A 25,786-nucleotide genomic window follows, 5' to 3' on the forward strand; every position below is an offset into this window, starting at 1 on the left:
CGCTCCCAAGTTCCCTTTGTTCCTCCAAATCTCACTTTGTTGCACCTCGCCATATGCACTACCTCCCACCTCTCTGGATTAACTTCCATTTGCCAAATCTTTGCCCAATTGACTGGACCATCTACCTTCCAACGTTCCTCTTCAGTCTCCAACCTGTCTTTGTATTATGCCCCAGTGTTGACCAATATCTATCTCTCTGAGCTTCCTCAACTTCCTGAATTTCCCTCCCCCCCACCACACACACACACACACAATCCCTCAGCCTATAATTGTAGTCTTTCCCCAAATGTTTGTGTCACTGGGAAAGCCAGCATTTCTTGCCTATGCCTAATCAGTGGTGGTGAGTGGCAAACCTGAACCGCTGTGGAGCTTGTGAGGAGCTTTGAAAAGGGTATAGAAGATCATGACTGGTGTAGAATGTGTGAAAAGAAGGAAAATGTCCCATCAGCAAATGGTGTGAGGACCGAGCACAGGTTCAAGGTGATGGGCAATAATGACAGGGGACGTGAAGGAAATCTGTTCTCCACAGTGTGACGATAGTCTGAAACTCACTGCCTGCGGGGCCAGTTGAAACAAGTCAATCAGGGACTTCAGAAAGGAAGCGGACAGGACCTTGAAAGCGGATCGTTTGAAGGGCTGTGGAGAAAGAGCAGGGGAATGGCACTAAGGGGATTGAGGAGGCTGAAGGAAACCACCACAGACTTGATGGAGCAAAAGGCCTCCTACTGTCCTGTAGCAGTTCTACGATTCTGTTCTTGGGTTCTTAGTGCAGCAGGGAGGCAAGTTCCACAACAGCAATAATGAAAGAACATGGATCTATATCCAAGTCTAAGTGGATGACTGAATTCAAGCCTTGAAGAAACTCCAAAACAGTGTTCACAGGTTGCCTGAAACCCCCTAGACAACCAGCTATGACTTTTATTCCTCATCGTAATTATCCCAGCAAGAGGTATCAGTGAAGGATGTGTTAATCAGTTGTGTTGAATTTTGTCTGTAATTGAAAGATCAGTTGAAACAGTACTGAGTTACGGTAAACACTTCACTAATCAGAAGATTTACTCAATAATCCTTTGAGTATTCACATTCAGCAGGAGGTAAGAGCTGGCTTTGATATTGTGAGTTTTACAGAACCTGGGCCTAGATATTGTTCCATGCCGAGGAACATGCATTAAGCTGAGGATGATCAAGATGTGGAGACCTAAAGTTTTTGTATGGCCGGGGCTCTTATACCCAGAATAGAAGAGACTGAAGGTAGATCACATCATTGTTGTGTGACATTTTATAATTCATGTACCTGTGATTCAATCTGCCCTCAAATTCCTTTGAAGAAGGAGCTACTTCCTTTAGTAGGAAGGTCAGTCAGCAGAAGGTGTTGAGTGAGGGTAGCAGCCTGAAGGATTAGAGAGGAGATTTTTAATCTGGAGGGTGATAGGGACTGGAACTGAGGACCTCACAGCCTGAAGGAGCAGTGGAGGCAAAGAACCATCTGCACGCTTAAATGGTACCTGGATGGGTCCTTGAAGAACCATGAGCTGCAAGGCTTTGGAACAAGAGTAAATGGCATGTTCACGATGGACCAATGGCTCTTCCTGTGCTGTTAGCTCTGTGAGAAGGTGCTTGGTGGGTTGGGATGGTGAGGGGAACGGCACTCATGTGGTGTGGGGTGTGCTGTGGGTCATTCAGACCCTGGTTCATCTTTCCGCTGCCTCAGTAGTGCACACAGTCTGAAGATTCCTTCACTAGGGCCTCGTTAGTCAACACTCTGCCTTATTCTTGGAGTCAGCTTGCAAACTGATAGTCGATGTGCTTTATTTTCTTTTGATGAGGGTGCCACCAGCATTCATTGACCATTCCTGGTTGCCCTTGCAAAACTGGCAGTATAACTCCTCCCAGAACACAAGTAAGCCTTGTACTGAGGGAGCTCCTGTGGTTCTGTGGTAACTATAAGGTGGCCTGTGTTCCTTGTGGTAAGTGGGAGGAATCAGCTCCCCACTCACGAATCCTGGCTGATATTAGATCCTCAACAATTGGTATTTTGAGGGTCCAAGTACTCAAAGATGGGTTGCAACCTCTCACATGTCATATATCCACTGCACACCGAGTCATTCAGGCTGCATAAATGCAGACAATCTGCGACTTGTGATGCCAGTGACCAAGTTCAGTGCTGACCTTGCTAACAACACCACACCATGTGAATGAATATCTTGTAAAGTACGAATGGCTGGGACGCAGGAAGGTTGGGATTCAGTTTGGTTGAAATTGTGTCGATAGCCGTTAAAGGCAGTGAGGGGTTTTGGTTTTGACATCATTGAAACTGTCAGCTGGCAATGGGAAGATTGTCTCAGGTGTGTGTTGGTGTTGAAGCATGACCAGACCATCTGATTTAATCAATTGATATTCAGTTCATTAATCTTCCCAATTATGTATCCATTTTTGACATGTTCTTGTTTAAAGCCTTGGAATTATTTAATTCCTCAGTAAAGCTCTGGTCAGACCGTACTTGGAGTATTGTGTTCAGTTCTGGTCGCCTCATTATAGGAAGGATATAAAAGCTTTGGAGAGGGTGCAGAGGAGATTTACCAGGGTGTTGCCTGGATTGGAGAGCATGTCTTATGAGGATAGGTTGAGTGAGCTAGGGCTTTTCTCTTTGGAGAGAGGAGGATGAGAGGTGACTTGATAGAGGTGTACAAGAGGCATAGATCAAGTGGACCGTCAGAGACTTTTTCCCAGGGCAACGATGGCTAACACGAGGGGACATAATTTTAAGGTGATTGCAGGAAGGTATAAGGGGGATGTCAGGGATAAGTTTTTTAGACAGAGGGTGGTGGGTCTGTGGAACGCACTGCCAGCAGAGGTTGTGGGGGCAGATACATTAGGGACATTTAAGAGACTCTTAGATAGACACATGAATGATAGAGAAATGGAGGGCTATGTGGGACGGAAGGGTTAGATAGATCTTAGAGCAGGATAAAATGTCGGCACAACATCGTGGGCCGAAGGGTCTATACTGTGCTGTAATGTTCTGTGTTCTAAACAGTGCAGGACTGGTGACCTGGACTGGGACAAAGTATCTGTGAGTTCCTGGTATTGGACTTCACCCGCCACTGCTGTTGGAATCTATTGTTGCAGGTGGTAAACGTTGAAAGGAAAAATTCCATTGTTGCCCTCAGAGATCCCACAGACTGGGGCTCCCAGTTATCCTTCCACAGACTGAAGCACACCGGAGACCAAATCTGTATCCAAGGGTATCCCAGGCTCCCAGTGCCTTGTCTCAAAACGAAAAGGGAAACTTGCACATGCATGTTGTCTGTACATACGTGCCTGTAATGCTGCTGCAAGGAAGTTTTTCATTGCACCTGTACCTCACCGTACTTGTGCACATGACAATAAACTCGACTTGACTTGGCATACAATGTGGCTTTAAGATCCCAAGTGAAAACAATTAGACACAGCCACTAGTTTGACCTTGTTCTGTAACCCTGACCTCACTCTGTGTCCCTTGAATTCGCAGTCACCCTTGACATTGCTCTGTCATCTTGACCTTTCTTCTGTCCCCATTGACCTTGCTGAGTCACCCTTGACCTTGAAATCTCACCCTTGAGTTTGCACTATCAATTTCAACCTTGCACTGTCAGCCTTGAACCTGCTGGCACGCTTTGACCCAGTTGAACTCCACCTAACATCAAGTCCGAGTCGAGTGTGTTTGTCTCGTGCGTTCCGGAGCTGGACTGAGCTATGTTTTCAGGACTGCGTCACTTTGAGCATCAAAGTCAAGTTTATTGTCAAGTACATGTATGCACAGGTGCAACAAAAAACTTACTCAGAGCAGCATCACAGGCACATAGCATCAGAGACACAACATTCACAAGAAAAAAACATAAATTAAACATAAATTATACAAAATGATACAAGAAAGAACACAATTAGGATAAAAAAAAAGGTCCATTGTAGTGCAGTGGTCAAAGTGGTCATAGTGTTGTATACCGAGGTAGTGATTAGGGTTGTGCAGGTTGGTTCAGTAACTGGATGGTTGAAAGGAGGTAGCGTAGCAGAAGCTGCAGTATAACTGCACTCCACGTTGAGCTGGAGAGAATCGGAACCTCACAGCTTGAGGAAAAAATCACTGTTTGATTGCCCCTGTTGAAAGTAAAATGCCTGTTTCTTTTTGTTCCCCCCAGGCCTGAAGGACCCCTGCAGTGAGGTGACCTGTGGATTTGGCAGCTCCTGCATCCAATCGTCTGACGGGCAGTCGGCCAAATGTGTCTGTCCCACTACGTGCAGCGGGCAGCCGGAGAAGGTGGTCTGCGGCAGCGACGGCCAGGATTACCGGAACGAGTGTGAACTGAATAAGCACGCCTGTGACCAACACAGGAATATCTACAAGAAGTCTGACGGGTTCTGTGGTGAGTGAGCAGGAGCAGCCTCAACAGCAAGCCGAGGTTGGGGAGAGAAAGATCACAGGTTTCCATGACTACATTAGTTACCAAGGTTCAGAGGGTTAACTATGAGGAGGGACATAGAACAGTACAGCACAGGAACAGGCCCTTCAGTCCAGGATCTTGTGCCAAACTAATTGAACTAGTAATTAAATGCCAAACTAAACTAATCCCGTCTGCCTACACAATGTCCATATCCCTCTATTCCCTGCACATTCATGTGCCCGTCTAAAAGCCTCCTGAACACCTCTATCATATCTGCCTCCATCACCACCCCTGGCAGCACATTCCAGGCACCCACCGGTCTCTGTGTAAAAGAACTTGCCCCACACATCTCCGTTGAACTTACCTGCTCTCACCTTAAATGCATGCCCTCTAGTGTTAGACATTTCGACCCTGGGAAAGGGTACCGGCTGTCTACTCTATCTATGCCTCTCATAATCTTATAAACCTCTATCAGGTCTCTGCTCGGCCTCCACTGCTCCAGAAAAAAACAGCCCAAGTTTGTCCAACCTCTGGAGTGGAGGGGACAGAAGATTAGGAGGATGGGTCTAACTGATGTACTTGAGGACATTATTGGGTGAGATCGGGAGCTAGTACAGAAGGCTATTATGGTTAATTTGGAACTCTGGGCCAATGTCACACAAAGAACAGTGAAATCTGGAATCCCCTCCAAAAATCTGCCAGAGCAGGAACTCAATGGCAGATATCCAAAATGCAGATCCATAGATTTTTATATTTATTGAGGAATATTGAACCAACACTAGGAAATGGAATTGATTAATGCAACAGTCTCAGACAGTTGAGAGGCCAGTTCAGCTCCTGTGTTCCTATGATTCCCAAGATTCCGAGACCGTGACTCAGGCCGATAAAAATTTGTTCTTCATCGACAGATGTCTTTTCAGGTGACCTTGACTTTCCGATGTTTATTCTACACTGGAGGATGGTTATCCATGATCCTGGTGCACAGGTTTCCCCTCGGCCACTGAGCTCACTGCTCTAAATTCACACCATGGTTAATTCTCCAAATTGCTATCAGGGTCTCTAGGCTGAAGTTATTTATTGTCACAATTCATCCAGACACCTTCTGATGGCCTCATTGTATAACTGCATGCTGTGGCCGGGTTCTTATTCTGGCTGAGCCCATTGTAAGGTCGTGGAAAATAATGATTCAAATTAACAGAACGGTTTATGAAACAAAAAAAACCTTTGGATTTACTAAAGTTTTAAAACATTATTCAGTCGTGTGGACTTGCTGGCAATGCCAGCATTTCTTGTCCATGCGTAGTTACCCCTGAACTAAGCTGGCAGATAAGAGCCAACTGAATGGGGTGAATCTGGAGTCAGACAGTGGACACACTTTAAAAGAGTGACGTTCTTCCTTGCCTGAACCACATCAGTGAACCAGATGAGCTTTTACAAGAATCCTGTTGTTTTATTGCCACCACTACCGAGAATAATCCTCTTTCAAACTCCAGCTTTACTTCATTAACTAAGTTTAAACTCCCCAGCTACCATGGTGGGAATTGAACTTGTGTCCCCGGGTCAACGATCCAGACCTTTGGCTTCTGATCTCGGAAGTTAACCACTACACCGCTGTACTCTTTAACTGCCAGGGTAAGGTTTGAACCAGGTCTCCAGAGCATTATGTCAGGCTTCTAACTCAATAGACGGAGAGCATAATTGATCGCCCACACAAAATGCAAGAAAATGAGAGCAGGAGTAGGCCACTCGGCCCCTCAAGCCTGCCCTACCCATTCAATATGACTGAGGCTGATCTGCTCCAGGCCTTATCTCCATTTTTGTGTCAGTTCCCCATGGGGCTCAATTGTCCAAACTACCTCCTCTTTAAATGCCTCGTACCACCCGACTTAAGAACAGCTTCTGTCCCGCTGTTATCAGACTCTTGAACGGGCCTCTCATACGCTAAAAATGAATTCTTGATCTCCCAACCTACCTTGTTGTGGCCCTTGCACTTTATTTGTCTACTTGCGCTGCATTTTCTCTGTAGGTGCTACACTGTATTCTGCATTGTTTTCTTTTTACTACCTCGATATACTTATGTACAGAATGATCTGTCTGGATGGCACGCAGACAAAGCTTTTCACTGTATCTCAGTACAGGTGACAATAATAAACCAATACCAATCTAGCTTATACAAGAGCAAAGTTACCTCTGTAAGAGCACAGCTGTTCTGTAACACTGGCAGGTAGGGAGGGAAGTGATGTGGGAACCCTCACTGATCAGCTCCTGTGTTTTGTGCTGTACGCAGACCCCTGCAAGGATGCCCAGAGTGACCTGAACAAGGCATGCCGAGTACAACCCAGAATCCGCAAGCCAGAGGTGCTATCTCGACCAGAAAGCTGCCCGAAGGAAGATATGCCAGTCTGTGCAGATGATGGGCAGACCTACAACAGCAAGTGCATCATGGAGAGAGTGGGAGCTCTGAAAGGCATCAACCTCCAGAAGATTCACTCAGGACCCTGTCTACCTGCAGGTGAACTGTTGTAGTCCCTGGACTCTCTTTGAAAATTGACTTCACTGTGTGGTTGCTATGGGTTAACAAATGGGTTCTGTTTCAGTACTTAACCAAATTTTACTAAAAGAAGACCCTAAATCTCTGTACTTCCCACAAACATTTTCTCACCTGCCTTAGGCAAAACTAATTATAGGCGGTGAGTTTTCTGTAGAAGTTCTTCTCAAGCAGTGACTGACCGTGAGCAGGTCACACCAGCTGCCTGTCCCCAAGGAGAGAGTGCTCATGTTGCAGCAATTACTTTCAGTACTGTTGCCTCTCCAAACTATCCCAGGGGTAACTGAGGCAACAACAGAGCAATGGATTGGAATTGACAAGCAACTTCCCACATCCAAAGGGGAAAGAGTCAATTGTTTGGACTTTAACCACCTTCCCGCAACCATTTTGTCCGTGTGCTGGTTCTGAATTTCTGAATTTATTGAATTCAGCTTCTCGACTTGCTGGATTTAAATTGAATCTCCAGATACCTGAGCTACAGGCTCAGCATTGCAATTGTAACAGTGTTAAACATGTTGATGTAGGAACTCATCCTCAGCTGAATTTGTAAATTAACACACGAGCAAAGTTTGCACAACTGAAGCTCACTTCTGAAATTTAATTCCATTGAATGCCCAGGATCAACCTCTGTCCGTGTGGAGCACTGGGTGGGAGTGTGAGATGGTATTGAACCTCCAGCCTCTCAGAGGAGACACAAGAGAGGCTGCCGATACTGGAATCTGGAGCAACGCTCAAAATGCTGGAGGACTCAGTGGGTCAACAACAGAGCTCCACCCCTGCCCTCCCCCCATTTTACACTTGGCTCTCTCCTCGCTATCTTCCAGCCCAGATGAAGGGTCTCGACCCAAAACATCGACTGTGCATTTCCCTCTGTAGATGCTGCCTGACCCACTTGAGCTCCTCCAGCGTTTTGTGTGTAGCCGTCTGCGAGAGTCTGTTCCCAGCTAGGGACGGTAACACCTCTCTTGCGTTATCTCTGCTGTCAGGTGCACCACCGCAGGATTAATACCTGCTCACTCTCTTGGTTGCAGACAAATGTCAGGAAGAGTGCAAGTTCAACGCCGTGTGCCTCAACTTCAGGGGGACTGTCCGTTGCTCGTGCGACCGTATCGTTTGCGACGGAGCCTACAAACCCGTGTGTGGACAGAACAGCCAGAGCTACAACAATGACTGTGAGCGCAAGCAAGCTGAATGCTTGGGGCAGATCTCCATTCCGGTCAAACACCAGGGTCCTTGCGGTAAGGAATAGTGAAGCTTTGCCACACAGTCAGTCTGTCCTGCCTGGGTGTAAAGCCTCGTGTTGTCCTGACCTTTGTAAAAATGTTGTGTGCGATGTTGCTTCATTGTGACTTCAACAAAGGATCCTTCCTTTGAGTTCCCAATGTTGTCTCCTCAATTCAACAAGAGTAATGTTGCAGTAAAGTTCCTGTTCTCCATCCTTCCATTTCCCTTCTGAATCCATCTCCCATCTCGACGCATTAAGCCATCCTTGTGCATGCTCATTACACTTGGTAGTGCCAGACCACAGTTCCATACATGTGCTGCCTTTTCAAAAGTGTTTTCTTTCCTTTATTTCAAATGTGTTTTCTCGTATGCAGTGTCTCACTGACGACCACCTCTTTTTGTCTTGTCTGGGAAACTGTCCGATCACATTCGGAGCGGCGCGTCACTGTCTCTGCGAGTTCGACCTCTGACCTTACCTGTGAGGGCTCTTCGGACCTTGAGTGTGACCTTACTGGACCAGGGTCAGGAAAAGTTGTCACGTGAGGGGAAAGGTCAGGTTGCCTCTGACCCAAAGGGATTTGCTCTAAAGTATATAACTTCCTCAATGAAAACAATTATACTTGCTGGAAAATGCCATCAGAAGCCATCAGAACCCCTCCCTTTCATTATATGCCACTTGAACAGTTCTTTTCTCAGAAAAAGACCTCTTGATTGCTTATAATGAATTGTAATGTTTCTAAAGTTGTGAATTATTTTGGGATCTTTCAACTAATACGTCCCCAAGCTCTCGATGTGTTTTGTCTTCTGCTTTCTGCTCACGAGGATCTAGAGAGCTTCTGTAAGGTTGGAGGCCTCTTCTTGTTCAGAATGCACTGCTTTTCCTTTCCTGATACTGTAGATTCAAAAAGGTCCTGCTTTCAAACCATTTCCCCAACATAACTGGCGTGTCTGGGTGTTGAGGTACAGGAGAGTTGAGTTGGATTGGATTGTGTCAATCAGTGAGAAAAGAAAGCTGGCTTGTACTTCCTTTTATTCTTACAATGACGCAGAAGGCCATTTGGTCCGTCAGGTCCCTGCTGCTCCCAGAAAAGCAATCCCGTCAGTCCCATTCCCCCTTGCCTTTCTCCCCTGTAGTCCTACAACTTTTTTCTTTCTGACATGCCTATCAACTCCCCTTGGATTCTTTTTGCAATCACCGAGTGCAGGGAATTTGCAGTAGCCAATTAACCTACAGGTGTATCTTTAGGATGTGGGAGGAAACCACAGAGGCCAGGAGAAGCCCACGTAGTCACGGACTCTACATATGCAGCACCTGAGACTGGGATCGAACCAGGGTCCCTGCAGCTCTGAGATAGCAATTATAGTCATACAGCACAAAAACAGGCCCTTCAGCCCAACTGGCCCATGCTGATCAAGATGCCTATCCAAGCTAGTCCCATTTGCCCGTGTTTGTCCCATGACCTTCGAAACCTTTCCTATCGATGTACCTGACCAAGTGCTTTTTAAATGTCGTTATTGAACCTGCCTCAACCACTTCCTGTGGCAGTTTGATCCACCCTCTGTGTAAAAAAAGTTGCACCTCAGGTTCTTTCTTAATCTTTTTTCCCTCTCACCTTAAACCTGTGCCCTCTAGTTCTTGATGCCCCAACCTTGAGAAAAAGACTGAGTGTATTCACCTTATCTATGCCCATCATGACTTTATACAGATAAGATAAGATCTTTATTAGTCACATGTACATTGAAACACAGTGAAATGCATCTTTTGCGCAGTGGTCTGGGGGCAGCCCGCAAGTGTCGCCACGCTTCCGGCGCCAACATAGCACGCCCACAACTTCCTAACCCGTACGTCTTTGGGATGTGGGAGGAAACCCACACAGACACAAGGAGAACATACAAACTCCTTACAGACAGTGGCCGGATTTGAACCCGGGTCGCTGGTGCTGTAAAGCAATTGTGCTCACCACTATGCTACCATGCCACCTCTTTAAGGTCACCTCTCACTCTCCTGCGCTCCATGGAAAAAGCTCCGAGCCTGTCCAACCTCTCCCTGTAACTCAGTCCCTCAAGTCCTGGCAACATCCTTGTAAATTTTTTCTGCAATCTTTCTAGTTTAATAACACCGTTCCCATAATTCTGAGGCGTGTTTTTGACATACATCACCAACGACGACAGACACGCAGCAAAATGTTAAACAGTTGTTTTTATTCATCCCAACCTGGCCAATTACTTTTATTTACTTCCTCCCCAGTCTGAAACACAATAGTAACAGACACAATGGGAACAACACCTCTCTGCAGGTTAACAGGTAGGGCAAGCAGTTAGGGGAGCAAATGCTATATTGGCCTTTATCGGGATTGAGTACAAGAATGAAGACGTCTTGTTCCAATTATAAAGGGCCCGGCTCAGACCGGACCCGGAATACGGTGCACTGATTGTTCTCCCTCAGGATATACTTGTGATGCAGCAAAGGTTCACTAGATTGATAGTGGGTTTGTCCTTTGCGGAGAGATTAAGCAGTCTGGGTCTGTGCTATATTGAGTTTAGAGTAATGAAAGGTGATCTCATTGAAACGTACAAAGTTCTTACAGAACTTGATGGGGTGGGTGATTCTTCTCAAGGCTGTGCTGTCTGGAATCAAGGATCACTGTCTGAGAAAGGGTTGCCTAATTCAACAGAGAGAAAAATAAATGTCTTTATACAGCAGGTGGTGAATCTTTGGAATTTTCAACCAAACAGGGCTGTGGTTCAGTCACTCAGTAGAGAGTCATATAGTTATACAGCACAGAAACAGGCCCTTCAGCCCCACTCATCTATGCCGGCCAAGTTGCCTACCTGAGCTAGTCCCAATTGCCTGTGTTTGGCCCGTATCCCTCTAAACCTTTCCTATCCATGTACCCGTCCAAGTGTCTTTTAAATGTAATTGTACCCACCTCTGCCACTTTTTCTGGCAGCTTGTACCACATACCCACCACCCTCAGTGTGAAAAAGTTGCCCCTCATGTCCCCTTTAAATTTCCCCCCACTCACCTTAAACCTATGCCCTCTAGTTTTAGGCTCCTCTACTCTGGGAAAAAGACTGACCATCCACCTTATCTATGCTGCTCATGATTTTATAAACCTCTATAAGTTCATCCCTCACTCCAGGGAAACATACCCAAGACACAGAAATCAGATATTAAGAGAATGGAGGGATATGATAGGAAAGTGATGTGATGTAGTCATCGATCAGTCATGATCTTATCAATGGAAAAACAGGCTGAAAGGGCTGAATGGCCTACTCCTGCTTCTATCATCACGGCCCTCACCTGACCTCAGAGTATGTGGCCAATCCTTTGTCACCTCTGCTTCTAAGTGCTAGAATACTCCATATAACAGCACCTTCACTACACAGAGGCAATGGTTCACGACAGCTGCCCACCATCATCTCAAGGGCAATTATCTTCACAACCACATCACAGGATGAATGCCTCGCTTGCAAGGTCAGCGTTCGTTGTCCATCCCTAATTGTCCTCGAGAAGCTGGTGGTGAGCCGTCTTTTCGAACTGCTGCCGTCCTTCCGGTGAATGTGCTCCCACGGTGCTGTCGGGGAGGGAGTTCCAGGATTTAGACCCAGTGGCAGTGAAGGAACAGCAATATTTTTCCAAGTCAGGGTGATGTACAACTTGAAGTGGGTGGTGTTCCCATGTACCCCTGATCTTGTTCTTCTCGGTGGGTTTCGGAGGTTCTGTTGGAACAGCCTGGTTGAGTAAATGTAGTGCATGTTGTAGATGGTACACACTGCAGCCGCTGTGCACTGATGCTGAAGGGAGAGACTGGCCAAAGGTGCTGGTCTTTTCAGCAATTCCCGCATGCCAAGATTAAATTTAAGCAAACACATATTATACTCAGTCTCTGGAAGTGTCTGTCAAAGTCGAAGTCGAGTTTATTGTCAGATGCACAAGTCCATGTGTGCACAGGTGCAATGAAAAACTTACTTGCAGCAGCATCACAGGCACTAAAAGCAGCATTCACAAGGAAAACATAAATTAAACATAAATCATACACAATTTTTATGAGAAGAACAAAATTAGAACAAAAGAAAAACAAAGGCCATTTTAGTGCAAAGTGATCAAAGTGGTCACAGTGTTGCTATACTGAGGTAGTGATCGGGATTGTGCCGGTTGGTTCGAGAACCAAATGGTTGAAGGGAAGTAGCTGTTCCCGAACCTGGTGGTGTGGGACTTCAGGCTTCTGTACCTCCTGCCCGATGGTAGCTGCGAGAAGAGGGCACGGCCCGGATGGTGGGGATCTTTGATGATGGATTTGCCTTCTTGAGGCAGTGCCTTATGTAGCTACTACCAATCGTGAGACCTCCTGCAGGTACTCCCGCAGGTTTGTGAGGCTGGATCATCGAAGCTATTTAAGGAGGAAGTAGATCAATTTTCAAAAGGTCAGGGAATCGAGGGCTATGGGGAACTGCCACAGAAGAGGAGTCGAGGCCTGGGGCAGATCAGCCATGATCATATTTGGAATATGGTGCCTCATTTGGAATATTGTGCGCAGTTTTGGGCCCCACATCTTAGGAAGGATGTGCTGACGTTGGAGAGGGTTCAGAGGAGATTTACGAGGATGATTCCAGGAATGAAAGGGCTTACGTATGATGAGCATTTGTCGGCTGTTGGACTGCACTCACTGGAGTACAGAAGAATGAGAGGGGACCTCATAGCGACATTTAAAATGTTGATAGGAAAGGACAGAGTAGATGTGGCTAGGCTGTTTCCCTTGGTGGGTGAGTCCAGGACCAGAGGGCACAATCTTAGAATTAGAGGGCACAGTTTCAAAACAGATGAGGAGAAATTTCTTTAGCCAGAGGGTGGTGAATTTGTGGAACTCCTTGCCACGTACAGCAGTGGAGGCCAGATCAGTGGGGGCGTTCAAAGAGGAGATAGATAGATATCTAAATAGTCAGGGTATCAAGGGATATGGGGATAAGGCCTGAAATTGGGATTAGAATTGTTTCTTTTTCTCCCCATTCCCCATTTCTTTTTCCCTTTTCCTTGGAGCAGACTCGATGGGCCAAATGGCCTGCTTCTGCTCCCTTGTCTTGTGATCTTGTGATCTTGTATTGAATGGTGGATAGGCTTGAGGGTCCAAGTGGCCTCCTCCTGCTCCTGTTTTCTGATGTAAATAAAAATGTGTGAACCACTGCATGCATTCAGACATGTGCAAACTCTGCAAAAGACCTGCTGGCAGCAGATAATTTGCAGGGGATGGGTCCAGAGAGATTAAAACAACTGAAGTGAGTTGATGTGATTTTTAAACATTTTAGTGAATTTATTTGTTGAGACGATGCTGTTCCTGTTCCTGATCTTGCACATAAAACGCGTTGCAATGTCTCGACAGATGGGAACATGAAACTCCACTGCCCTCGGATTGGTATCACTCTGGGCCAGCGAATATTGTCTTCCCTGAAGTCAAGAGCTTCATCCTAATTAGAGGCACTTGTTCTAATCCAGCCGAGCTTCAGGACTCTGCATACTGATCCAAGCAACTATATGGGGCTCTCTGTATGGTAGGGGTCACCAGTAATGTCAGGTTTATCTTGTGGCAGATTGTATTCCATCAGATAGTCCCAGACTGCCAGGACATCAGTCACAAAGAATGTTTCTTGGTGCAGACAAGATCAGTTTTGAGGGATTTTGACAGAGCAGCAAGAAAATGTGTAAATACGCACTTCCTGTTTTTACTTTATCTCAGTGTTGTTCAGGAGCGTTAGAGCAGGAGAAGGCCAAGTGTTCTCCTGAGCCAGTGTGCAGCAAGACCACGGCTCGTCCCGTACCTCGTCTCTCTTCTCAGCCAATCCCCAAATCCCTAATGCCCAGGAAATGATCAATCTCTCACTTGTACAGTCTCAACACTCACAGCCCCGAGGGGGAGAAAATTCCAAAGATTTAAAACCCTCTGGGCAAAGGAATTTGTCCTTGGCTCAGTCCTGAGTGGCTGATTCTTATCCTGAGACAACGGCCAAGTTTCTCTAAAGAGGAGACGGTCTTTTGCAATCAGCTGCCAATCCCTCTTCCCTCTTGAAATGAGGCCACCTCTCATTCTATAAGCAGCAGTGAATGTAACCTGATTTCCCTCGATCTTATAAGACAACCCTCTCATCCGAGTGAATCTACACTGTTTTCGTATTTTTTTTCAGAAAAATTTTAATTTTAAACTCTCTTGGGTTAAGTTGGTTGGTTGTTGTTGAAATAGACAACATTACAGGTGGAGTGTCTGCATCCCCACTGTCTGTAACCCTGTGGTCTCATCGTGCTCGTGTACCTGACCAGCTGAAAATTAAAACACAAATGGGGCATACAACAAACCCTCAGGCAATGGGATGGAGCTGGAGCCGACGCACCGCACTGTAAACAGAGGACAGAGTCAGACCAGGTCACCAGCCTGTGTTGATCCCTGGTGTGTGCAGGAAGATGAAAATGCCACCGACGTTCTTACATAGAACATAGGACAGTACAGCACAGAACAGGCCCTTCGGCCCACAATGTTGTACTGACTGAGCTAATCCCTCCTACCTACAGAATGCTCATATCCCTCCATTTTCCTCTCATTCATGTGCCCATCCAAGCCCCTCTTATAAGCCCCCAATGAGTTTGCCTCCACCACCCTATCAGGCAACGCATTCTAAGCATCCACCACTCTCTCGGTAAAAATACTTATCCCTCACGTCTCTTCTGAAGCTACTACCTCTAATCTTAAATGCATGCCCTCTGGTATTGGATCGCTCAATAATGGGAAAAAGATATTGCTTGTCCACCCTATCTATGCCCCTCATAGTTTTATACACTTCCAACAGATCACCCCTCAGCCTTCGCCGTTCCAGAGAAAAGAGCCCAAGTTTCTCCAGCCTCTCCTGATAGCACATGCTCTCTAACCCAGGCAGCATCCTAGTAAACCTCCTCTGCACCCTCTCTAAAGCCTCGACATCCTTCTTATAGTGAGGTGACCAGAACTGCACACAATAGATGCAACCTAACCAGAGTTCTATAGGGATGTATCATAACTTCTTGACTCCTGTACTCAATACCCCGATTAATAAAAGCAAGCATTTCATAAGCCTTCTTAACCACCTTATCTACCTGTGTAGCCACTTTCAATGAGCCATGGACTTGCACTCCAAGGTCCCTCTGCTCTTCAACACTGCTAAAGGTCTTGCCCTTAAGAGTGTACTGCCTCTTGACATTAGTCCTACCAAGGTTCAACACTTCACATTTATCCGGGTTAAATTCCATCTGTTGTTGTTTACATTTGCTCTCCAGAGACACCTGCGGCAGTGCTTGAGGTTGGGCACAGCTGAGAAGCTGTTCCCATTGGCCGATGGGTAAAGGACCAAGAGACGCAGGTCATAGAATCATAGAGTTATGCAGCCCGGGAACAGGCCCTTCGGCCCAACTCAACCATGCTGACCAAGATGCCTTCCTGAGCTAGTCCCAGCTGCCTGCATTTGTCTTACCTTTTCCGTGCATGTACCTGTCCAAATATCTATTCAATGTTGTAATTATACCTGCTTCCTCAGGCAGCTCGTTCCACATACCCACCAACCTCTGGATAAACTTGCCCCTCAGGTCCCCTTTAAATCTTTCCCTTAAGCTTATGCCCACTAGTTTTAGACTCCCCTAACCTAGGAATATGACTGTGCCCCTCGTGATTTCAGATACCTCTATCAAGTCACCTCTCAGCCTCCTTCACTCCAGGGAGAACTGTCCTAGCCTGTCCAGTCTAAGTCAAAATGGGTGGCGGGGATATGGGAACAATTATTTTGCTGCAGAAAATGGCAGTGACCTAGAACCCATGGTGATCTGGAAACAGAGCCAGTCTAGTTGAGAGGAGTTTTGATGAAGGTGTTTGAGATCACAACAGATGTAGGGAGATGAGGATAACTGGAGGGATATCTGTTTCCATTAGCTGATGATTCAATGATCTATGGACACTTGCAGAATTCCAGCCAGAAGACTTGTGGGGACTTTTAAAAAGTCTTTTTGACACAGAGATAGGTGATGATCCACCACTCATTGCCTGGATGGGTGATGGGAGGAAAGTCTATCAGGATTTTCCAAAAAGGACTGCAAAGGCCCTTGAGAGAGAATAGTTTTCAGTACTGCAGGGGGAAAGTTGAGGAACACTTTATAGGGAGCTGGCATGGCCTTCTCCTGTGCCTCAATGATTCTGTCAATAAGTATATGTATGGGCTTTGAAAGGATCAGGGTACTCACAACCTATACTGCTCAGAGTTTGGAATAACTTTTTTAAACAGTGCACCAATATTTTTCAATGCAGTTCTCCTAGTCATCCTCTGTAACATGGCAGAGATCCAGCTATCTTTGTTTGCGTGGAGTTTCTGCAAAACATCTGCTGAGAGATTGGGAAGCATGAGCAGACTTTGATGACCTAATTGGGTGAAGGTTGGTTTGCAGGACATTGTGGTGACCACAGATCGATGAAGGCAGGAATAATATTGCTGGAGGTTACTCTGACCACTCACCCAGTGAAATCCCAGCTCCCTTATATTCATGGCCACTGGAGCTAAACTCAACCTCCTACCCTCTTCAGCCTCCAGATATGCAGATTAGACGATGCTATCCTTGAAAGTAGTACAATTGTTCATGCTTCCTTTTTGAACAAGTATCACTTGACCAGCTCAACACAACGACAGTATCCAAGGCATAGAAGTCTATGGGCCAAGTGCTGGAAGATGGGATTAATTACAGATGGGTCCCCAGTGGTTGGTATGGACCTGGTGGGCTGAATGACCTGTTTCTATGCTCTATGATTCTATGACTCTGTAACAGTGACTTACATTTATGTAGCACCTTTAATGTAGGAAAACTGTGAAGGACGGGAATATTGTGAGATAACATTTTGCTCCAAGCCAGACAAAGATCTTAGGTGACCCAAAGATTAGTCAAACAGGAAAGTTTTAAGGAAGGTCTTCGAGGAGTAGAGAGGTCTTTTGGAACTCTGGAGCTTGGGGCCCAGGCAGCTGAAGGCATGACTGTCAGCAGAGGTTGAGGAGAGACCATAGAAGTTTAGAAAATTATGAGAGGCATAGATAAGGTTGATAGTCAGAATCCTTTTCCCAGGGTAGAAATGTTGAATACTAGAGGGGATAGCTTTAAGGTGAGAGGGGGAAAGCTTAGAGGGGATGTTCGGGGGAGGTTTTTGACATAGAGGTTGGTGGGGTGCTTGGAACGGGCTGCCGGGGTGGAGGTGGAGGTAGATACCATAGTGGTGTTCAAGAGGCTTTTCGATAGACACAGGAATATGTAGGGAATGGAGGGATGTGGATCATGTACAGGCTGTGGGATTAGTTTAATTTGGCATCAGATTGTGGACCAGAGGGCCTGTTCCTGTGCTGCTCTGCACTATGTTCTATGTTCTCGTGGTGGGGCATTAAACTCAAGATAATTAGAGCACAGAAATATTGGCGGGTTGGGAGTCAGGGGATTTCAGAGATAGGGAGGGGTGTGGCGGAGGAAGGATTTGAACACAAGGACGAGAATTGTAATTTTAATTGAGCCATTGCCTGTTAAATAGCCAGTGGGGATCAGCAAAGACAAAGTGGGTAGACGTGATAGTACAAGTTTATGAAGGAAGGAATTCGGGAGTCAGGAACTCGAGGTAACAGGGGACCGGTGGAAACCTTATGCTGCTGACAATGCCAGGTAAACAGTAAGCTGGTCAGGGCAAAGATGTAAAAGTTCAGCATCGGATGCTAATTGAATCCAGTGTCCGTGGTTCCTGAATCCTCTCCTGAAATGATTTGGCTGTTCTGCACAGTTTCAACATCAGAAGCTCAGGGGGTGCAGGCAACGGATGTTTTGGCCCTACAGTATCGGTGTGCCTGTGTGTTCCTGCATCAGCCACATTCTCCTGGGCATGGATACCCCTCCTCCCCTTGTCCTCATGAATCATAGCTTATTAAATCGTGCATGTAACGGCTGCCCAGTTGCCTGGCGTACCGGTTGCGAGCTGTTCCGTGTGCACGATATGCAAGTTTGCATAAAGGGTGTGTAAAAAAAAAAGCAGCAGATCTCAGACAGATTGACAGTAAGTCAGACTGAAATTGTTCATTAGACAGACTGCTAACTCCATCACAAAGTGTCTCGACGCATGCCCCTTACAGCGGTATCTCCACATCGATCATTCCAAAGTAAAGCAATTATAGAGGATCAGCCATTTGAGGTGGCTGGATATCTAACTGGAGCAAATGGTATTTATTCATGAAGCAGAATTCAGTTCGCCTGTGTTGTTAGTTTTCATCACTCAGGCCTCCTCATCTTTCTTAACTAATGGGCTATGTTGTTGGCATTTGAGAAACAGACTTAGCACTGTAAACACCTTTCTTTCTGTAAAAAATTCCCTCCTGTCTGCAGTTACCTAGGGGCCTTATTAAATTGACGTGATGTGCAAAATCCTGAAGGCATATAAAGTAATTTAACCCTTTAGGGATGTTATTCTTCCATTTCAATGAAGCAGCTGTCAACACTGCTCCTGCATTAATTACAAGGATATTGGTTTTCAGTTTCTGAATAAGAATCATATTTTTGCCAAATTATGTCTCATGAAAACTGTGCAAGAATTTTAGAGATTGATTTGAAGCCAACAAGATTATGAACTTAGTTAAGATGACACGCTTCTGTGAGAGATCCCTTTATTCATTTCTAACTAATATATTTACCAGCGTATTTGCTGATCGTGTTGAACTAAATAAATCCGAAGTCTCCACTCAAGTTACCATTTCTATCCATGTTACATGAGGGAAAAGCCGTTGGAACCTGCATGTCTGTGACTTCAGTGCCTCTGCACAGGAACACCTAATTAGAGAATCAGTCTGTGCAGACACAGTGACATGCATCATCATAAAAATGTGAGCAGCTCGTCAAATCCTTGCAGACCGCACCCAGATTCCTCTTCTTTCGTGCGTTGTACAGTGAAAACCTTTTTTTCTTCCTTAACAAGCAATTACCAGTAGCTGAAAGATGTGAAGCCAGTGCTGAGTTCTTTGAATTAATCTTATCCACTTTGTGATGGAAAAGACATGTCCTGACTTATGATCCCTAAAATTCTTCATTGTATATATCCTAACATCAGAATTATCGAATTCTTTCCCAGAAAATTAGATCGAGCAGTTTTGGAGAAGTGGTTCCAAGACCCCCCAAAACCAGGAGAGGAGCAAGATTAGCCTTGAGGTCTCCTGATCACAGTCTGCACGTGACTCCGAACACCAGGCCCCAGTCACTTCCTGGCCAACACTAATTTTCCCAAAGGTCAGAAATTCCCTTGTTGTCTGGCTGCCCGATACCTGAGCCCCATTGTCCTGTATCAGCTCCGTAACAAGAGCAGCAAGTATTAGAAACACTCAGCAGGACAGGCAGCATCTGCAGAAGGATGACATCTGTTTCTCTCTCCACGGATGCTGGATGATCTGCTGAGCGCTTCCAACATTTTCTGCTTGTCACAGAGTGATACAATACGGAAACAGGCCCTTCAGCCCAACTCGTCCATGACGATCAAGTTGTCTGCTTCAGCTGGTCCCATTTCCCCGCATCCCTCTAAACCTTTCCTGCCCATGTAGCTGTCTAAATGTCTTCTAAGTGCTGTGATTGTACCCGCCTCTACCACTTCCTCTGACAGCTCATTCCATATACTCACCACCCTCTGTGTGATAAAATTGCCACTTAGATGCCTTTCAAATCTCACCTTAAACCTGTGCCCTCTAGTTTTAGAGTCCCCTACCCTTGGAAAAAGGCTGTGACCATTCACTTTATCTATACATCTCATGATTTTATAAACCTCTATAAGGTCACCCCTCAGCCTTCTACGCTCCAGGGAAAACAGCCCCAGCCTGTCCAGTCTCTCTTACAGCTCAAACCCTCCAGTCCCAGTAACATCCTCGTGAATCTTTTCTTCACCCTCTCTAGTTTAATGACATCCTTCCTATACAGAGGCAACCAGAATGGGGCACAGTATTCCCAATGTGGTCTCGCCAATGTCTTGTACAGCCATAACATGATGTCCCAAATCCTGTACTCAATGTCCTGACTGATGAAAGCAAGCATGCCAAACCCTTCCAGAGTCCAGATGAAGTACCTCGACCTGAAACATCTACTGTCCATTTCCCTCCGTAGGTGCTGCCTGACCCACTGAGCTCCTGCAGTGCTTTGTGTGTTGTGCCAAACACCTTCTTCACCACCCTGTCTACCTGTGTCTCCACTTTCAGGGAACTATGAACTTGTACCCCTAGGTCCCTCTGTTCTACAACACTCCCCAGGGCCCTGCTGTTTACTGTGTAAGTCCTACCCTGGTTTAACTTTCCAAGGTGCAACAACTTGCACTTGTCCGAGTTAAATTCCTTTGGTTCACCATGTCCACACCGCCCATCAAACATCTATTGACAATAATCCCATCTGCCGACACTTGGTCTGTAGACTTCTGTGCCTTAGCTCCTTCACCTACTTTGTAAATGCAATGAAGTACCTGACTCCAGCACCCAATGAGGAAGTGTGCTCTGGATTTCAATCACCATTTTTCCTCTAATTCTCTTATTCCTCACCTTAAACCCATCATTTAATAACACCACTGATTTTATACTTCTCTGTTACGGGGAAACATTTCTCACTCTCTGCCCTATCTGAGCCTCACCTAATTTTGTACACTTCTATCAGATCTCCTCTCAGTCTTCTCCTCTCCAAGGAAAACAAACCTAGCCCCTCCAGTCTCTCCTCATAACTGAAATGCTCCATCCCAGGCTACATCCTGGTGAGTCTCCTCTGCACCCTCTCCAGTGCAGTCACATCCACAGGTTTTTTTTTATTTTCATTCAGCTGCAGGTATCACTGGTGGGTCAATGTGAATAAAAGAAAACTATGTTCAAATGCCTCATCCACAGCCTTGCCTCAAGCAGTTTTCACAACCCCTGCCCTTCACCTCAGGCTTCCTGTGTACCTTCCTCTCCATAACCAACTGCAGAACCTTTGGCATTGGCCTCTGGAGCTTCCCTTCTCCCGGCTCCCATTGTTAGGCCTCTGTAACTGTCATTAATCTTCTCCCTTTCTCTGAAACATTTTCAAGCACTTCCCCATGTAATAAGTGCCAGGTAAAGGCAAGGTGTTTCTCAGTGCAAGGATGGTGAGCTAGGATACAGTCAGATAGCGTCACATCAGAAGAATGGTCACTGGCCTGCATAGGCGAGAGAGGGGGGATGTTATATGTCATGGAACTATCATTAACCAATACTGTCAGGGGACAAGGGAGGCAAGTGATGGTGAGGGGGGATGTGTTGTTGCAACCGAAGATTTTTTTTTGCACCCTGATGTTTGGCTGCGTGCGTTGTGTGTATAGGATCAGCTGATCTTACAGTTGTATCTGGATTTTTGTTATAGAGTGTTGCGTTCCAGTTTCCGCAGACTGTGGGCGGTGTTCGTGGAGATAGCATTTTGAAACTTTCTAGTCTTTGACAGTGACCTTCATTCTTGCAGTGCACATACAGTCTGAGCGTTAACAGCGGCGTCTGCTTCGAGCTGAGCTGAATTATTTCTCCCTGCATCATCTGCTAAATGTTTCCGTGTGTGGCAGAGGCACCTGCTGGTGCTCTGATGGTCTCCAGACACTTCTCACAGTCGGGATCTTCAGTGGAGAGAGAGGGTGGGGTGGAATGAGAGGAAATGGACAGGGCAGCTTAGCATGACAATTCCGACCATTCACTCCGTGAAAACTTCTCTCACTGCAGCCTGTAAACATTGGCTGGAGAAGCATTTGATCCAGCAAGGCTTTGTTTAACAGTTTGAATGCTGCATGTAAATAAGGAGGAGACTGTTTCAAGTTCAAGTTTATCTCATGGGCATGCATACCCTGGCCATGAAAATTAACTTTTTGCAGCAACACCACAGTACTTTACAAACATGACAAACATCAATTACGTAAACTTAAATTAACATAAATTGTACATAACTTATACAACAAAATAGACAAGAATAAACATAACGACATTAGTGCAAGTTGAAGGAAATACAGTCTGAGGTGGAATTAGAATCTTACAGGTGGGTTCAAGAACCTGATGGCAGTGGGGAAGAAGCTGTTGTTGAACCTTGAAGTGAGAGTCTTCAGGCTCCTGTACCTCCTGCCTGATGGAAGCATCAAGAAGAGGGCACAGCCTAGATGGTGGGGGTCCCTGATGATGGATGTCGTCTTCCTGAGACATCGCCTCTTGTAGATGTCCTTGATGGTGGGGAGAGCTGTACCCATGATAGTACTGGCTGAGTCCCACCACTCTCTGTAGCCTCTTGCATTCCTGTGCATTGGAGTTTTCACACTGGGATGTGATGCAGAAGTGGTCGGTGGGTTGGTGAGCAAACAGAAAGGGGTAGAGAGAAAATGGGGCAAAAATAATTTTTCCAAGTGAGCTGCAGTGAACATCCCAAGAGGGAGCCTGAAACAAATTCTATGGTAACTTTCAAAGGAAATTGAATCAATAATTTCAGCTGGAAAAATTGTAGAGTTGTGGGAATGGAGTTAGATGGGTTCCCACAAACAATCTGCTGGAGGAACTCAGCGGGTCGGGCAGCATCTGTGGGGGGAAAGGAACTGTTGACATTTCGGGTCGAAACCCTGCATCAGGACTGAGGGGGGAGATGGCCGGTGTAAAGAGCAGAAGGGGAGTGGTGAGACAGGAGTCCGAGGTAATTGGTGGACTGAGGAAGGGTAAGATGATAGGTTGTGCCAGGTAGGGGAGGGGCATGGAGTTGGGAGATAGTGGCAGGTGAATGAGGGATGGGGGCTGATAAATGAGAGGCGGATGGCGGGAGGGAAGGGTGGAGACGTTGCTGAGGGGAGAGAAGCAGGAACGCAAAGGGCTCCCAGTGCTGGACTCTGATCAGTAAAGGAGGTGATACTGGGAACCGTTAGGGGAGAGGTTGTGACAGATGGAATCAGAACCAGATTGGCGGGGGTGGGGAGAATATGGATGCACTGTGTGTGTGGTGGGTGGATGGAACTGGGGGGGGGGGGGAGCGAAGATGGGTGATGGACGCCAAAGGTTAGGGGGGGTTTGAGGGAAAGGGGACAAAAATGGGAGGACTGGAAAAGGTGGGGAAGCGGTGTGGGGGGGGGCAAGAACCCACCAGAGGGGAGGGTTACCTGAAATTTGAAAACTCAATGTTCGTGCCATTGGGTTGTAGACCACCCAGGCAGAATATGACGTGTTGTTCCTCGAGTTTGTGTTGGGCCTCATCCTCACACTGGAGAAGGCCAAGGATGGACGGGTCAGTGTGGGAATGGGAAGGGAGGTCGTAACTGGGAGCTTCCGATGGCTAAATGGACTGCTCGTTTGAAGAGTCAGGACAGGGATGGTGGGGAATCCATCTTCTTTGCTGAATCATTCAATGCCTACAGTTGTTGGTGTAAGATTGGTCCAACAAACCTTCCCTTGTCAAAAGCTGCCGTCCCCTTTAATTCCTCTCATTGGTTCGAGTGGATCTAAGTCACAGGTGGTGCAGAATGCACTGGAGGAAGATTAAATGTGTGGGTGGATGAGCAATTCCTCCCCACAGATGGAGACAGATGATGATTAAGATCTCTGCTTCTTTTATAGGAAGCAGTTTGCCAGGCCTGAGATTGTCACACAGCCCAGGAACAGGCCCACTAAGCCTGTGCAGCAACCGAGTACCCACTTACACCAACCCCGTTTTATTCTTCCCAAATTCCCATCAACTCCCCCCACATTCCATCACTCAGCCCCCACACTAGGGGGCAATTTACAATGGCCAATTAACCTACCAAATGTGGGAGGAAACCCACACGGTCGCAGGGAGAACGTGCAAGCTCCACACAGACAGCACCGGAGGTCAGAATCGAACCCAGGTCACTGGAGCTGTGAGGCAGTGGTGCTACCAGCTAAGCCTCTTCTTTATTCACTGGTTTACAACCCATTCCGATTTACTTGGAACCAGTTTCACCGGTCAGAATATCAGAATATTTTTTATCATATTCCCTCTCAACTCTGTGGGAAGAGAGATTAGTTGACCTTCAGTATGTTGGGCTTAAACCCAGGATTGCATCTCCAGAATAAATTATCACAGCACTTCTGCACCATCCATTGAGTGTGCTTAAATATGAATTGATCTTAATTGAATTAAAGTAGCAAGACAGAAGCTTGTTGAATGTGTAATCAAGTTCCAGCTACGCCAATACTTGACTGCACATTTCTTCAGTGTCGATCGATTTGTCACAAGTGATTTCAAATTATCCCTGAGGAAATAGTCATGAAGAAACTCAACAGGCTCTTTAAAAGAAGCTGCCTTGTCCACAGTTTATTGATAACTGTTGATGTTTATTACAGTATGGCCCAGGCATGATTAATAGCCACCTGAGATGTTACTGTATTTATGATGGGACACTCCCCAGGCAGCTATATTTTGTATGCAGAGCCAGTGCTATGGTGCTTTCTTTTAAGCTGGCAGTTCAACATTGTGAAAGGCCTCTGAGGTCTGAACAAAAAAGACCCCAGTGAAGTATTTTATCACATATTCCAACTGTGAAGAGTTACAGTGATTCCGAGCAACCATGACACCTGTGCCCAGGAGCCTATGCATAGAAATCCAGACACACGCATCGTTTTCCTCCCTTGCATTTATTTTCCCAGACTTGAGCTATTTCCTGCTCAGGTAACAGTGCTCTCAATATTCAGCTGGGCACCGTGGCTCAAGCTTCACCTTTATGTCTCTGACGCACTTTGCACGTCAAGCTTATCTCAGGTGACATCGTTCCCCAGGGAATGTTGTACTGGAAACAGTGACCCCCAGGACAATCATGTTTTAATAGTGTCCCTTTGACCCTGTTTCAGTAACCCCCAATACATGCCTGAAGGCCTAGATAGAGTGGACGTGGAGAGGATGTTTCCAGTAGTGGGAGAGTCTAGGACCAGAAGGCACAGCCTCAGAATAGAAGGATGTCTCTTTAGAACAGAGATGAGGAGGAATTTCTTTAGCCAGAGGGTGGTGAATCTGTGGAATTCATTGCCACAGACGGCTGTGGAGGCCAAGCCATTGGGTGTACTTAAAGCCGAGGTTGATAGGTTCTTGATTAGTGAGGGTGTCAAAGGTTACGGGGAGAAGGCAGGAACATGGGGTTGAGAGGGAAAAGTAAATCAGCCATGAGCGAATGGCAGAGCAGACTCGATGGGCTGAATGGCCTAATTCTGCTCCTATGTCTTATGGCCTGATGCTTCCTCTCCTTCAGGGTCATCGAGTGGTAAAGCACAGAAACAGGCCGTTCAGACCATCACATTCACGCCGAACTTTTTGCCCATCTGCACCAATCCCATTTGCCCAGCATTAGGACCGTATCCATCTCTGCCTTGCCTGCTTAAACGTCTGTCCAAAAACCTCTGAAACATAGTCTTGTGGCAGTCTTTTAAAGATCAGTTAATCAGACCAGCACGTACCTGTGAGGGTGAAAAATAAGGACGGTAAGGTTCCAGACCTTGGATAACAAGAGATATTGTAAGTTTACTCAAAAAGAAAAATGAAGTTTATGTAAGATTTAGGAAGCTGAAA

At 46.2% G+C, this 25,786-nt stretch overlaps 1 protein-coding gene across 10 annotated transcripts in view; it reads left to right on the forward strand.

Annotated features, from left to right (window-relative positions):
- The window catches only part of agrn (agrin), a 501,404-nt gene that overhangs the window by 348,047 nt on the left and 127,571 nt on the right, over nucleotides 1–25,786 (forward strand). For all 10 annotated transcript variants that reach the window (XM_052039159.1, XM_052039162.1, XM_052039160.1 and 7 more), the window contains 3 exons: nucleotides 4,179–4,403; nucleotides 6,709–6,933; nucleotides 8,001–8,207. In XM_052039159.1, the coding sequence (XP_051895119.1) occupies nucleotides 4,179–4,403; nucleotides 6,709–6,933; nucleotides 8,001–8,207 (657 nt within the window). The remainder of the gene's footprint in view (nucleotides 1–4,178; nucleotides 4,404–6,708; nucleotides 6,934–8,000; nucleotides 8,208–25,786) is intronic.

The sequence above is a fragment of the Pristis pectinata genome, chromosome 26 (assembly GCF_009764475.1).
Source record: "Pristis pectinata isolate sPriPec2 chromosome 26, sPriPec2.1.pri, whole genome shotgun sequence".
Classification (NCBI taxonomy): domain Eukaryota; kingdom Metazoa; phylum Chordata; class Chondrichthyes; order Rhinopristiformes; family Pristidae; genus Pristis; species Pristis pectinata.